General features: G+C 41.4%; 2 protein-coding genes across 5 annotated transcripts in view; one reads left to right on the top strand and one right to left on the bottom strand.

Moving 5' to 3' along the window:
* Nucleotides 1–496: 496 nt before the first annotated feature.
* On the top strand, nucleotides 497–10098 carry LOC139580364 (proton channel OTOP3-like). 2 transcript variants are annotated; one of them, XM_071408980.1, is made up of 8 exons: nucleotides 497–1169; nucleotides 1357–1504; nucleotides 7252–7388; nucleotides 7575–7633; nucleotides 7922–8061; nucleotides 8269–8957; nucleotides 9225–9401; nucleotides 9626–10098. In XM_071408980.1, exons 1-8 carry the CDS (start codon nucleotides 780–782, stop codon nucleotides 9794–9796), a joined length of 1911 nt encoding a protein of 636 aa, XP_071265081.1. In that variant the 5' UTR covers nucleotides 497–779; the 3' UTR covers nucleotides 9797–10098. The 2 variants fall into 2 exon arrangements, with proteins under 2 accessions (XP_071265081.1, XP_071265079.1); XM_071408978.1 differs by having other exon boundaries at nucleotides 8266–8957.
* The window catches only part of LOC139580363 (protein HID1-like), a 27683-nt gene continuing 22592 nt past the window's right edge, over nucleotides 10094–15184 (bottom strand). For all 3 annotated transcript variants that reach the window (XM_071408975.1, XM_071408976.1, XM_071408977.1), the window contains 3 exons: nucleotides 14483–14574; nucleotides 13946–14104; nucleotides 10094–12868 (listed from right to left, as the gene is read on the bottom strand). In XM_071408975.1, coding sequence (XP_071265076.1) covers nucleotides 12805–12868; nucleotides 13946–14104; nucleotides 14483–14574 — 315 coding nt within the window. In that variant the 3' untranslated portion in view covers nucleotides 10094–12804. The remainder of the gene's footprint in view (nucleotides 12869–13945; nucleotides 14105–14482; nucleotides 14575–15184) is intronic.

Here is a 15184-nt window from a genome sequence, read left to right as displayed (position 1 = left end):
TCTTCTTGCTTCGTCTTGGTTCCTGCCCTGTTGTCCTGAGATACACACACACACACACACACTCTCTGTTTTCTCTCTCAATTTTCAATTTAAGGGGCTTTATTGGCACAGGAAACACATGTTTACATTGCCAAAGCAAGTGAAATAGATAATAAACAAAAGTGAAATAAACAATATAAAATGAACACTACAGGAGTGATTCATGGTGACATCCACTCGCTGCACAGCTGGCTTTGAGCATTCATTCATGGTTTATTTGAACAATGAAAACAATAAGGTCAACGTGCAACATAAGTCAACTGAGATTTATTGTGTGTGTCCCAAATGCCAGCATATTCCCTATATAGTGCACTACTTTTGACCAGAGCCCTATAGGGCCATGGTAAAAGTAGTGCACTATAAAGGGAATATGCTGCCATTTGGTACACAGACTAACAGAAGACTATTTATTGTATTAAAGGCGTGGCATGATTAGTCCCACATATAGGATTCCGCCACATCTACACAACCTTGGGACTACCAATGGGAGTGCAGGTTAGGTTTTTCACCTGCATTTTAATACACACACTTGCTGGGTAGGTCCAGCTTCCTAACGCTCATTACATTTGAATTATGAGGAAGAGGGAAAGAACAAGAGAGACTGCTAGATACGGAATGGATAAATGAGAGATACAAGGAGAGCAAGAGAGGGAGAGAGAGACATTGAGAGGTTGAAAAAGGGAGCTGCAGAGTGGATATAGTGAAAGTAAAAGGAGTCAGACTAATTAAAGTCAGTAAGTATGGATTCAGAGCGTGGTACCACAGCGACAGCCGACACCATGGTCCCCGGAAGTCAGTGCCAGGAGTCTGGTACCACTGTGACAGCCGACAACATAGACCCTGGAAGTCAGTGCCAGGAGTCTGGTACCACTGCGACAGCCGACAACATAGACCCTGGAAGTCAGTGCCAGGAGTCTGGTACCACTGCGACAGCCGACAACATAGACCCTGGAAGTCAGTGCAAGGCTGAGGAGGAGGAGGAGGAGGAGGAGGGATCCGGAAACCATACGCACCCAGACCCAGTCCTGGTGTGGGCCCCCAGTGGAAGACGGCTGCTCTCCGGGCTCCTGGGCCTCAACGTTGTCCTCCTTGGGGCAGCTCTGGTAGCTGGCCAGGCCTTCAACCCTCAGGTTAAAGAAATATGAAACAAGACCAACACTCACTTGGGATAAAATGTGCAATTAAGCTTAGTTTTAATTCTCTCTAATGAACTCATAGCAACATGTCCTAATAGTCTGTGCACTGGCATACTGTATGTTACAGCTTGAGCATTCCTGTTTGCATGTGTGGTCCCTTAACTGAGACTTCAACCCTCAGGGCCTCAGGCACCAGGAGCCCCAGGTCTTCATGTTGCTGCTGATGGGCCTCAGCCTGGCCTGGATGCTGTGGTACCTACTCTGGGCCAGGAAGAAACCTGGGATATGCCCACATAAAGATCACCATGCTGGGGGAATCACCGTCACAGGTAGGCCCTCTTGGATTATTATTTGGACTATAAATTGTACCTTCTTGTATTATACTTATGACAAAATGTTTACTCTGTTTTACTGAGCCATTTTACTTTATGTTCGTATTCTTGTCTTTTATCATTTCTAATTGTTGCTGCATTGTCGAGAAGGAACCTACAAGAAAGTATTTCATTGGACGGTGTATACCAAGTGTATCCTGTACATGCAACTCATAAAACTTGAAACTCGAAATTTGGAGTTATATTTACGGTACTTTAGGGTTTGTTACTTTAGGGTTTGAATAGACAGATAGAAACACATGTCATGGTTTATGCCTTATAGGCTACTTATGTAGTATTTATTTGAATAAGAAACTGGGGAAAATTGTAGCTATATACTGCAGGGGTGCAACTTTAGCTGGGGACGGAGGTTGTGCTTTCGGACAATGCAGACGCCTCCAAGCTGTCAGGTAGGAGGTTTGGAGTGTTTATCCGACCGGACAAAAAATATATATAGATACAATTCAAGTTATATGAGATCAAATCCAGACAGGAACTATTATTTTAGCAGCTGACTTAAATTATAAATTTAAATTATACATATAAATGCTACATTTCTAAATTATACATTTATAAATTATATATTTATAAATTATACATATAAATTATACATGTATAAATTATACATTTAAATTATACATATAAATTATACATGTATAAATTATATATTTAAATGATACATTTATAAATGATACATTTAAATGATACATTTATAAATGATACATTTAAATTATACATTTATGAATTATACATTTATAAATTATACATTTAAACTATACATTCAATAAGGTTGACAGATGTAGTATATAAAAAAGGCACTTTTAGGAAGCCTATAAAGAGGCTGAAAAAACCTCCACAAATGATTTACAGGACACTTGGAGGAAATTATTCCTAAATGCAAAAGACTATTCCATTTTTTTCTCAAAGTAAGAAAAGCTATTCAAGAATTGACTACATTTTAATTTCCCAAAATGCACTCAACAATTTACTGGATAAAAAAAAAAAAAATGATATAGTGATATCGGATCATTCTCCGGCGTCATGTTTAATTTCACCAATAGAAAATACACTTAAATGACAACATTTGGAGAATGAAAAGAACTCATCTTCTGGATCCGTAATGTATTAAATACATAAACGAAAAAATAAAAACCTTTACCATTACAAATGTAGACGTAGACAGAGAAAAGCCGACTTGGGATGCCTTTAAGGCATACGTTAGGGGGGGTGATAATCTCATACTTGGCAAAAATTCTATCTGATTTAGAAATTAAAATGAAAGAAAAAGACAAGGAAATCCCTATCTTAGAAAAAGCCCATCACATTTTTTTACAAGATAAAGAATAAAATAAAATTGATGGCTTTCTTTTGAAGAGAGCAAACAACTACAACATGCTACTTAATGGTAAATAAACCTGGTAAATATCTCACAGCCGTCACAAAACGAATACACACTAAACCAGTTATAATCTTCAAAGATAAAGATAGAAAAGTGGTCATTCAGAAACAACGCGACTAATTACCATTTCAAAAAGCTTCTGTGAAAATGTATATCAATCAGAATTAAACGACAATTGGACGGATCCTACAGCCGTCTTAGACTCAACAACTCTGAAGCAACTATCAGCAGACAGAAAATGATCACTAAAAACAGAGATCACCCAAGAATAAATATTAGATCCCGTTGAAACATTTGCATGGAGAAAAACACCAGGAATGGATGGGCTTTCCCATAGAATACATACCTCAATCAATTCAGTATTTCCTAGTTCCATGCATCAAACAGGTATTTCACTTATATTAAAACCAGGAAAATCTGGAAGGTCCCCTGCTGAATATAGACCCATAAGTTTAGTAAATTGTGACATTAAATAATAACAAAGCTTATAAGCAATAGAATGGCAAAAGTCCTACCAGACTTGACACATATAAATCAAACAGGATTTATTACAAATAGACACAAACAAATATAAGAACATGTTTCAGTTTAAAACAATACGCAAAAAAAATAAGATATTGATTTATCAATAATGGCTGTTGATGCCGAAAATTCTTTTGACTGTCTTGAATGGCCTTTTCTATTCAACACTTTGGAAGCGTTCAACTTTCCAGCTGAGTTAATACATGATATAAACATGTTGTATGAATGTCCTAAAGCAAAAATATACACAAATAATACATTATCTGATGAAATTGCTTTAGACAGGTGCACAAGACAGGGATGTGCCCTTTCCCCCTCCTGTTTGCACTGGCAATTGAACCGCTTGTAGAAAGAATTAGACAGGACCCAAACGTAACAGCTATCAGTGTTGGTAAACATGAATTTAAACTACACATATTTGCAGATGATATCCTGATATACCTGACCAATATTGAAAACTCAATGCCCCCTTCGCTAAAAATATTTTTTGGAATTTAAAAAAAATCTCAGGATATAAAATTTACGTGGAAATAATAAACCAAATAATGGCAATAGGGGAAAAAATGTGTTTTACTAATTATCTACAACAATCCTTTAAGTCGACCACAGAAAATACTAAATACTTAGGATGCTTAATAAGTGACAACAAACAACAAATATATAAAGATAACTTTATTCTATTACTCAACAATATGAAAGCAGAACTAATTACATTTTATAATCTACCTCGTAAATCTTCCAGAATAAAAGTATTTTAGAAGGGCATGGCTGCCAAAGTTTTCGTATTTATTTTCAGAAATACCAATTACCCCACTGAAGAATATATTCATTCATGGCAAACTTTATGGGGGCAAATTAAAATGCATATAATAAAAAGGAAAGTTTTACATCAACCTACTGTAAGTCTGAGGTTGGTTTTAACTTTCCAGACTTGGAACTGTATCAACTTGCCACCCAGGACTTTTACTTGCCAGATATAGTTAAATACACTAAAGAGGAACAATGGTTACATACAGTGCTTTCGGGAAAGTATTCAGACCCCTTGACTTTTTCCACATTTTGTTACGTTACAGCATTATTCTAAAATGTATCAAATACATTGTTTTCCCTCACCAATCTACACACTATACCCCATAATGACAAACTGAAAACAGGTTTTTAGACATTTTTGCAAATGTATTCAAAATAAAAACAGAAATAACTTATTTACATAAGTATTTAGATCCTTTGCTATGAGACAGAGAAATTGAGCTCAGGTGCATCCTGTTTCCATTGATCATCCTTGAGATGTTTCTACAACTTAATTGGAGTCCACCTGTGGTAAATTCTATTGATTGACCATGATTTAGAAAGGCCCACACCTGTCTATATAAGGTCCCACAGTTGACAGTGCATGTCAATGCAAAAACCAAGCAATGAGGTCGAAGAAATTATCCGTAGAGCTCCAAGACAGGATTATGTCGAGGCACAGATCTGGGGAAGGGTACCAAAACATTTCTGAAGCATTGAAGGTCCCCAAGAACACAGTGGCCTCCATCATTCTTAAACGGAAGAAGTTTGGAACCACCAAGACTCTTCCTAGCAATCGAGGGAGAAGGGCCTTGGTCAGGGAGGTAACCAAGAACCCGATGTTCACTTTGAAAGAGCTCCAGAGTTCCTCTGTGGAGATGGGAGAACCTTCCAGAAGGACAACCATCTCTGCAGCACTCCACCAATCAGGCCTTTATGGTAGAGTGGCCAGACGAAAGCCACTCCTCAGTAAAAGGCACATGAAGGCCTGTGGGGATGTTTTTCAGCGTCGGGGACTGGGAGATTAGTTTGGATCGAAGGAAAGATTAACAGAGCAAAGTACAGAGAGATCCTTGATGAAAACCTGCCCCAGAGTCCCCAAGGACCTCAGACTGGGGCGAAGTTTAAAAAACAAAATGGAAGAAAATGAAACGTATTCTACAAGAACCAATATCACTTCCTAAAAACACAACCCTATGGAACAATCCTTGGTTAACTTTTCAGAAATCCCCTATAAATGTATCCACATGGAAATCTAAAGGCATAGAAACTATAAATTAGGAAATAAATGTATTTCCATGACATAATTAACAAGTAAATTGGACTGACCAATGTAGATAGTTTCAAATACATGCAACTTAAAAGTTAAATATCACGAAATGTTGATTTGAAATCTTTTTTTGACATCAGAGCAACCTGGAGGGAATCTTATTTGAGTTAGAAAATTATGTTCATATGATAAGTAAGATATACAAAACCTTGCAGAGAACCTATCCAACTGACAATCTCTTAGAAAATAATATAAACTATTGGAACCAAGACTTAAAAAGAACTGATGTTGGCACAAGATGGGAGTGAAAGCTGGAGCATAACTAACAAAAATTAGTTAACAAAAATGTATGCTTAATCCAGTACAAACTAATGTATAGAATTGATTATACAAGAGACACATTTCACAAATTCTACAGCACAATGGCAGAGTCAAAACGAATAATGACTCAATAATCCATGCTTCCTGGGTATGCTATAAAGTCCGGAAGTTCTGGGCGGAGCTAGAAAATTGGCTGTGAGAAGTATTATACTGTGATCTTACTTTTAATCCATCTGTCTGCATATTTCAAGACATGGTGTATGGGGGTATCGTGAGATACCCAATGGGTTGGATGATTCTCTTCTCATCTTGAAAAAACGTATACTGAAAACATGGAAATCAATCAATCCGCCATTATTAACACAATGGAAAAATCGAATGATTTAGTATTTAAATAATGAAAATGCTTGGGCTACAAAGAGAAACAAAACGGTGCAGTTTCAGGCCATGTGTGTCACGGATCCCTGCGGAACTTTCATTACACACACCTGGCCCCTATTCCCAGTCATTAGTAATTGTATAAGTCTGCCCTTGGTTTACCATTGTCCTATTGATTATTGTTACATTGTCCATTGGTGAGTGTGAGTACATGTGCTGTGTGTTTTGGCTTTCGTGCCATTGTGGATTGAGCAGAGGATTATGGGTCTCGTCGTCCCGTATGTTAATCATTGTGCGCTTGTGTTATTTATTCGAGGTACTCCACGCTCTTTTGGTTGGGTTTCAACCCTGTGTTTTGTATCGTGTTTGTTTGGTTTTCGTCCCCGTGCCTTTACTCAGCACGCTGTAATTTGGGTAAAAAAAACAACAACTATTACACATTCCTGCACCTCTCTCCCGACCCATTTATACCAACGTGACAATGTGGCGGAGAGTGATGGGGGTGTGTGCTAGTGGGCCTGGGCAGGTGTGATGTAGTTGTTTGAATATGTATGCTTTGTATTGTTTATAAAATATATATTTTTTAAAAACATCTAATGTTATATATATTGTCTGTCATCCCAGAATAAAAGACTTGCATGAGCTCCAGTAGCATCATATCCATCCCTGCTGATTGGTTGCCTTGGTTAGGAGTCAGAACCAGAATGTTACACCTGCACTAATTTCCATCATCCGTCCATAAATGCTTTACAGTGATTGAATGCAGGTTGGGTCGTTGTAATTCAATAGGGACAATCAATTCAATGAGGGTGGCTTCTATATTGTGACAGTTTGTAGTTAGTCATTCTATCAGATATCTGTGAGTTATTTTTAATGCTTTATTGAAAGACGTCTCAAATGGAACCCTGTTCCCACAGGGCTCTCGTCAAAAGGAGTGCCCTACATAGGGAATAGGATAGCATGTGGGACACAACTCTAAACTAAAACTTCTGTTTCTGATTGACCCCTGACCCCCTGCCATGTCAGTGGTCCTGATGCTGTTTGCCGCCTTCAGTCTCCTGATGCATCTCTTCAAGATGGGTTACTATGTCATGATGAAGGAGTGTAAGCCGGTTGCTAAAGTCCTTGCCCCCTTCATCGAAGCTCCCTTTCTTGGCCTACAGGTAGTCATCAATCATTGGCTTTTGTTTGGACTATTTTCAATGTATTTTCATTTGATTGAACCTTTATTTAAAGCAGGTTAGTCATATCTCTTTGGTAATAGAGACCTGTATTGAACCTATATTCTAAACTGGTATTGACTTGGACAATGTCATTTCCTTAACATTTGAATGAATGTCTTTTCGTAGACCTATTTGCTCTGGGCTCACTCCAAAGACTGTATTCACAAGCACAAGATCATTACCAGGTGCATGCCTCTCAATTTCATTTACAAAAACATTTACCATCATCTTGTTGTTATTGGAGAGATCTATGGTATTTGCATTGACTAAAGGAACCAATAGGGACCTATACATTACAAAGTAAACAGGTAATAATGGGATTGCTGGTGTTTGTGAACGCTTGAACCCCTTTGTTGCTTATTGTGTGATTTTCTGTGTTTATTTCAGAGTGAATCATCCATACATCTCATTTCATATTGTTATGTAATACATTTGAACTGTGATATGTGTGTGTGTTTCTGCTGCCACGCCAGGTCTGGGCTGATGGTTACTCTGAGCGCAGATCTGTTGCTGTGGCTGAATGCGGTGACAGAAGACACCGTTCATCTGGAGATAGAGATGGAGAAGGAGGACGGCCGCGCCACATATCGCAGCGCAGATAGCTCTGACTCGGGTATATACCGTAGTACATCCTTACACAACTAAAACACATTTATGTACGTTTTATCACAATGAAAGTAGGTAAACTGTGCTTGCCCACTAGTCAGACAATTTGGATGACCTACAACTGAATTATAAAGATGTTAACAATATCTAATGTTATTACTACTGTATACTATGAAGAAATGATTAATCAACCTGTCTGATTTCCTTTCAGCAGGGCTCAGAAATGCAACGTTATGCAAGTGCAGTGCAGACACAGTGTGCCTGTTCTTCAGGAAGGGTTATGAAGTCCTGTATCCCTTCAACATGGAGTACTACTTGATGGCAGGCTGCATGCTTTATGTGATGTGGAAGAATGTGGGCAGGCATATGAGCCCTGGGTCAATACCCCACCATGCCCAGAAGATTACCCTACGCATCGTCCACGAAGGTGGGATCCTTTTCGGGCCGTTGTTCGGGGGTCTGGTCCTTATAGCTGGGGTGGTTGTGTTCATCCTGTATCAAGTTTGGGTGAACCGAGGCCAGCACCGGTACACTGCATTTCTGATATTCTACGGCTACCATCTAGTTGTGATGCCCATCATGTCCCTCTGCTCCCTGGCTGGCCTGTTGGTCCATAAGCTGGAGAGGAGGGCAGATGAGAGGGGAAATAACCCCACGCGTAGCCTGGATGTGGCCCTCCTGGTTGGGGCAGCCCTGGGCCAGCTTGCCCTGTCCTATTTCTCTCTGGTGGCTGCTCTGGCTGTGGGGCCTAGCAGACCACTGGGAAGCCTGGACCTTTCCTACTCCCTCCTCAGCCTGTTGGAGCTCCTGCTGCAGAATGTCTTCATCATCAATGGCCTCCACCGACACCCCAACCTGGCCCTCACCAAGGGGAAAGGAAAGGAGCGGATCAGCATACTCATGGCAAGTCACTCTTCTTCTCCTTCTTCAATTTCATGGTTCAAGTAATGTTGACGACTCCAATTCCCTCTGGCCAAGGCTGATTTTCCTACTAAATTGCTTTAATTAAAATATGAGAACAACAAATATGTATTCATCCAGCCATCTTTACTACATAACTTTCTGTGCCCTGAGATAGCAACATACTGTATCATTACAATCGGAAGTATAGTCACACTTTTATCTATAGTAATACATTGACAATGTGACCCCTCTCATGTGCCAAAGCAGAAGAGGAAGACCATGGAGAATACAAATGACAGGAATAAAGTAGGAGCGATGTCTCTATTGGAGAGGGGAAAGGCAGAGACAGCACCACCTGGTTGCCAAGTCAAGGAAGGACAACAGGCCTGGTACAAAAGAGTCACACAGGAGATCTGTGCCTTCCTCATTCTCTCCAATATCATGGTGAGTGACGCCAAGGCTATTACGTCTGTGATCTTGTAATATCATGTTACACAGTATTTACCTAGCCTGGTGGCAGATCTGTTGGTGCTTGCTTGCCAGCTCCTATGCTTTGTCCTTGGAGCACATACAGATCTGGGATCAGGCTAGTATTCACACCCTATCCCTTTTCCAATGTAATGTCATTGAATTTGTCCCCCTATCTTTTCTCTCTCCCGTCTCCTCAGCTGTGGATGATCCCAGCGTTTGGAGCCCACCCCCAGTTTGAGAACGGCCTGGGGAAGCAGTTCTTTGGCTTCTCTGCCTGGTTTGTCCTGGTCAACCTGGTTCAGCCTCTGGGAGTCTTCTACAGGATGCACTCTGTGGGGGCCCTGATGGAGCTCCTCATCACTGGCTGAGCTCCTATCCTCCCCCGTTCTCTGCCTGGTTTGTCCTGGTCAACCTGGTTCAGCCTCTGGGAGTCTTCTACAGGGGGGGCCCTGATGGAGCCCCTCATCACTGCCTGAGGGATAGGAACCACAACACTGACAAACTGCTCCCCTCTGGGACATAAGGCCACAATGAGCTCCCTCCACCTTTTCATATCCTTGGGTGAAATGTTGTGCCGACTGACTACTAGTGACTAGCTAAATATCACATTTCTGTAAAGATGAGACATGTAAACATTTCTCTGTTGACATTAAAAACATGTGTACTTTGATTCGTAATACATTATTTATTACATGTTTCCGGTACTTTGAAAATATTGACATAATGATATCAGACACAGAATACAACAGCATTTGCCTGCAGTTCAAAAGCCAATACATACATTCCAGAGATATCACTTCTTGTCTCAGTCAGTCAGTTCACAGAGGTCTCAGTCAGTCCCCAGGTCTCAGTCAGTCAGTTCACGGAGGTCCCAGTCAGTCCCCAGGTCTGTCAGTCAGTTCACGGAGGTCCCGGTCAGTCCCCAGGTCTGTCAGTCAGTTCACGGAGGTCCCAGTCAGTCCCCAGGTCTCAGTCAGTTCACGGAGGTCCCAGTCAGTCCCCAGGTCTGTCAGTCAGTTCACGGAGGTCCCAGTCAGTCCCCAGGTCTCAGTCAGTCAGTTCACGGAGGTCCCAGTCAGTCCCCAGGTCTCAGTCAGTCAGTTCACGGAGGTCCCGGTCAGTCCCCAGGTGTCAGTCAGTTCACGGAGGTCCCGGTCAGTCCTCAGGTCTCAGTCAGTTCACGGAGGTCCCGGTCAGTCCTCAGGTCTCAGTCAGTTCACGGAGGTCCCGGTCAGTCCTCAGGTCTCAGTCAGTTCACGGAGGTCCCGGTCAGTCCTCAGGTCTCAGTCAGTTCACGGAGGTCCTGGTCAGTCCCCAGGTCTGTCAGTCAGTTCACGGAGGTCCCAGTCAGTCCCCAGGTCTGTCAGTCAGTTCACGGAGGTCCCAGTCAGTCCCCAGGTCTGTCAGTCAGTTCACGGAGGTCCCGGTCAGTCCCCAGGTCTGTCAGTCAGTTCACGGAGGTCCCAGTCAGTCCCCAGGTCTCAGTCAGTCAGTTCACGGAGGTCCTGGTCAGTCCCCAGGTCTGTCAGTCAGTTCACGGAGGTCCCAGTCAGTCCCCAGGTCTCAGTCAGTTCACGGAGGTCCCAGTCAGTCCCCAGGTCTCTCTCTAGTCTCTCTCAGTCAGTCTCTATTTCACACTCTTACAAAATGAAAAGGAACTTTGCTGTGATAAAAGGGATACCAAAAAAATTTAACTTTCCGTAAAAACATTTCAAGAATAGAAACTGAAAATAATAAGTACAATAAATCTTCATCTAAAACAAACATTTAAACAATCTTAAGTAACATATACACTATCGTTCAAAAGTTTGGGGACACGTAGAAATGTCCTTGTTTTTGAAAGAAAAGCACATTCTTTGTCCATTTAAATAAGATCAGTTTGATCAGAAATATAGTATAGACATTGTTAATGTTGTAAATGACTATTGTAATTGGAAACGGCTGATTTTGAATGGAATATCTACATAGGCGTACAGAGGTCCATTATCAGCAACCATCACTCCTGTGTTCCAATGGAACTTTGTGTTAGCTAATCCAAGTTTATCATTTAAAAAAAGGCTAATTGATCATTAGAAAACCCTTTTGCAATTATGTTAGCACAGCTGAAATCTGTTGTCCTGATTAAAAAAGCAATAAATAAAACTGACCTTTAGACTACTTGAGTATCTGGAGCATCAGCATTTGTGGGTTCGATTACAGGCTCAAAATGGCCAGAAACAAAGAACTTTCTTCTGAAACTCATCAGTCTAATCCTGTTCTGAGAAATTAAGGCTATTCCATGCGAGAAATTGCCAAGAAACTGAAGATGTCGTACAACGCTGTGTACTACTCCCTTCACAGAACAGAGCACACTGGCTCTGTTCTCTGGCTCTGCTGCTCTTTTAAACTGTATTGTTGGATAGGGGCCTGTAAGTAAGCATTTCACTGTAAGGTCTACACCTGTTATATTCGGTGCATGTAACTAATACCATTTGATGCTCCAGATACTCACAATACTTAGTCTAACGAACAACAGTTTTATTGCTTCTTTAAATCACACCAACCGTTTTCAGCTGTGCTAACAATTTCAAAAGGGTTTTCTAATGATCAATTAGCCTTTTTAAAAATGATAAACTTGGATTACCTAACACAACGTGCCATTGGAACACAGGAGTGATGGTTGCTGATAATGGGCCTCTGCACGCCTATGTAGATATTCCATAAAAAATCAGCCGTTTCCAGCTACAATAGTCATTTACAACATTAACAATGTCTACACTGTGTTTCTGATCAATCTGATGTTTTTTTGTTTTTTTTCTCCAAAAACAAGGACATTTCTAAGTGACCCCAAACCTTTGTACGGAAGTGTACATACAGTAGTGTCTACATGTATTTGTTTGGCAAAAAAATAAAAATAGACATCAAGTTAAATGAAGGAATATACCCTTGGAAAGCTGCCAATACATGACTAGAAGAGGGTTAATATGGCAGATCCTCTGGCAGTTGTAGTAGCAGACAGCTTGTAGGAAAAGTGGTTTAGTGACAGTGGTTTGTTACATGTTCTACGTGTTGGCACTTCGCAATAAACAAAATAGAGAAAACAAACACTGTAAATTCCTGTTTTCTAGAACAGGTGTGTCTGGTGAAAATCCTCATCCTCCTCTTCCACACTTCTGTTCAGGTTTGAAAATGGCAGTTGGTGAGAGAGCGGTTGGTGGTTCCGAGGGCGAACCAGCCAGTCCAGAGAGACGTTTTCTGCTTCCCAAATGGCGTTCTACCCCCCATGTAGTGCACTACTTTTTACAGGGGCCCATAGGGCTCGTCAAAAGTAGTGCACTATGAACAGGATAGGGTGCCATTTGGGCCGCAGACGTAGAGACCTGTTCACCAGCTCCACTTAGATCCTCTGAATCTCAAACAGTCTGACGTCAGTGTCATACCAGATCGGGGGATCCACATTACTACGGTAACAACAAGAGTCATTGTTAATAAAGATCAGATTTGAGTGACCATGACAACCACCACCTGTACTTCATGGAATAAGTGACTCGGTCAGTTGGTGTGGCTGACCAACAGCTGGGGGCCTGGTTCCTAGACCTGGCTGGGGGCCTGGTTCCTAGACCTGGCTGGGGGCCTGGTCCAGAAAGCTGGATCAATAAGTTAGCCAGATGACTAAAATTGCTTGAAATAACTTCATTTTGAGAAATATAATGATAATGTATAACAACCAATACAACACTAGCTTTCTTAAATTAACCAGCATAGCAAGTTATATTTATCAAAATCAGCTGACCAATTTAATAATCCTGCTTTCAAGAATACCCCCACTCCTCTAATGTAATTACTCCTAAATATGTGTTAACTCAGTCTGAACTCTATAGTGGCTTGTCTTATTCATTTTGTATACGGATTAGGCATTTTCAGTGGTGTAAAGTTCTTAAGTAAAAATACTTTAAAGTACTACTTAAGTAGTTTTCTGGGGTATCTGTACTTAACTATTTATATTTTTGACTACTTTTACTTCACTACATTCCTAAAGAAAATAAATGTCCTTTCTACTCCATACATTTTCCCTGTGAATGCTTAGCAGGACAGGAAAATGGTCCAATTCACACACTTATCAAGAGAACACATGGTCATCCCTTCTGCCTCTGATCTGGAGGACTCACGAAACACAAATGCATCGTTTGTAAATGATGTCGGAGTGTTGGCTATCCATACATTTTTAAAACAAGAAAATGGTGCCACCTGCTTTGCTTAATAGAAGGATTTTTAAAAACTTTTGATAGTTAAGTATATTTGAGCAATTACATGTACTTTTGATACTTAAGTATATTTAGAACCAAATACTTTGACTTTTACTCAAGTAGTATTTTACTGCGTGACTTTCACTTTTACCTAAGTAACTTTCTATTAAGGTATCTATACTTTTACTCAATTATGCCAATTGGGTACTTTGCGACTATTGACATTATCACCATCATTAACCATTGTAAATATCTTAATGTTTCTCTTTTCATTTGGCCCATGTTGCTTACCGTAGGTAGATTACTCCCCACATGTATGTGCGGAACCACATGGCGGTGCCCGCGTTGGCCTGGTACTTCCTGATTAAGATGGGGTGAGGTACAGGCAGCAGGCCCACCAGGGTCCCATGCTGCAGGAACTTCAGGATCTCTGACTCGTCGGTCAGACCCCTGGAGGAGATAAACATGTCACTTAACTTACTTTAGTACATTTAGTTTTACAGGGACGGTGCACATTAAAATCAACATTACTGTAAAAGGTGCCAGTTTTAGCCAGCCGGCTAATTTTCAACAGCAGTCCTTGGGCAGGTAATATCCATAAATGTAGTCTCTCTCATCTATGCTAATCTAATTCTAGTGAATTCTATTGATCACTGTGTTCTGATCACTTCTGGGTTCCACAATCAAGAAAGATCACAATCCTATTGATTCTGTCAGTCATAGACACGTCTTTTTCTAAGCTCTCAGTTTTCGGGAACACTTAGGGTTCCACAACCAAAAATCAGGAAATATAACCTCTCCATTTCCCTTAGGATCTTCGTCTCTTACTTGTCTATGCAGATCTTCTCCACCTGAGGAACCAGAACTTGTAGCAGCCTCATGATAGTCTGGAGAGGAAGCTTACTCTTCCAGGATTGGACCTAGTAGAAAACAGTACAGAGAAGGGAGAAGAGGTCACGACCTATTAGGAGAGAGGGATCTTACCAATGATGTACATAACACCACAGCTGTGAATGTACTGTATGATTGAGGGGGAGGGAGGGAGACATGGCTGGATGGAGGGAGGGATGGAGACATGGCTGGATAGAGGGAGGGAGGGATAGATGGAGGGAGGGCTGGATAGAGGGAGGGAGGGATGGAGACATGGCTGGATAGAGGAAGGGAGACATGGCTAGATGGAGGGAGGGAGGGATGGAGTGAGACATGGCTGGATAGAGGGAGGGAGGGATGGAGTGAGACATGGCTGGATAGAGGGAGGGAGGGATGGAGACATGGCTGGATAGAGGGAGGGAGGGATGGAGTGAGACATGGCTGGATAGAGGGAGGGAGGGATGGAGACATGGCTGGATAGAGACATGGCTGGATAGAGTGAGACACGGCTGGATAGAGGGAGGGATGGATGGAGTGAGACACGGCTGGATAGAGGGAGGGATGGATGGAGTGAGACACGGCTGGATAGAGGGAGGGATGGATGGAGTGAGACACGGCTGGATAGAGGGAGGGAGGGATGGAGACATGGATGGAGTGAGA

The sequence above is a fragment of the Salvelinus alpinus genome, chromosome 7 (genome assembly GCF_045679555.1).
Source record: "Salvelinus alpinus chromosome 7, SLU_Salpinus.1, whole genome shotgun sequence".
Classification (NCBI taxonomy): Eukaryota; Metazoa; Chordata; class Actinopteri; order Salmoniformes; family Salmonidae; genus Salvelinus; species Salvelinus alpinus.
The sequence above is the reverse complement of the archived record's forward strand: the minus strand, read 5'-3'. Positions and strand labels throughout refer to the sequence as shown.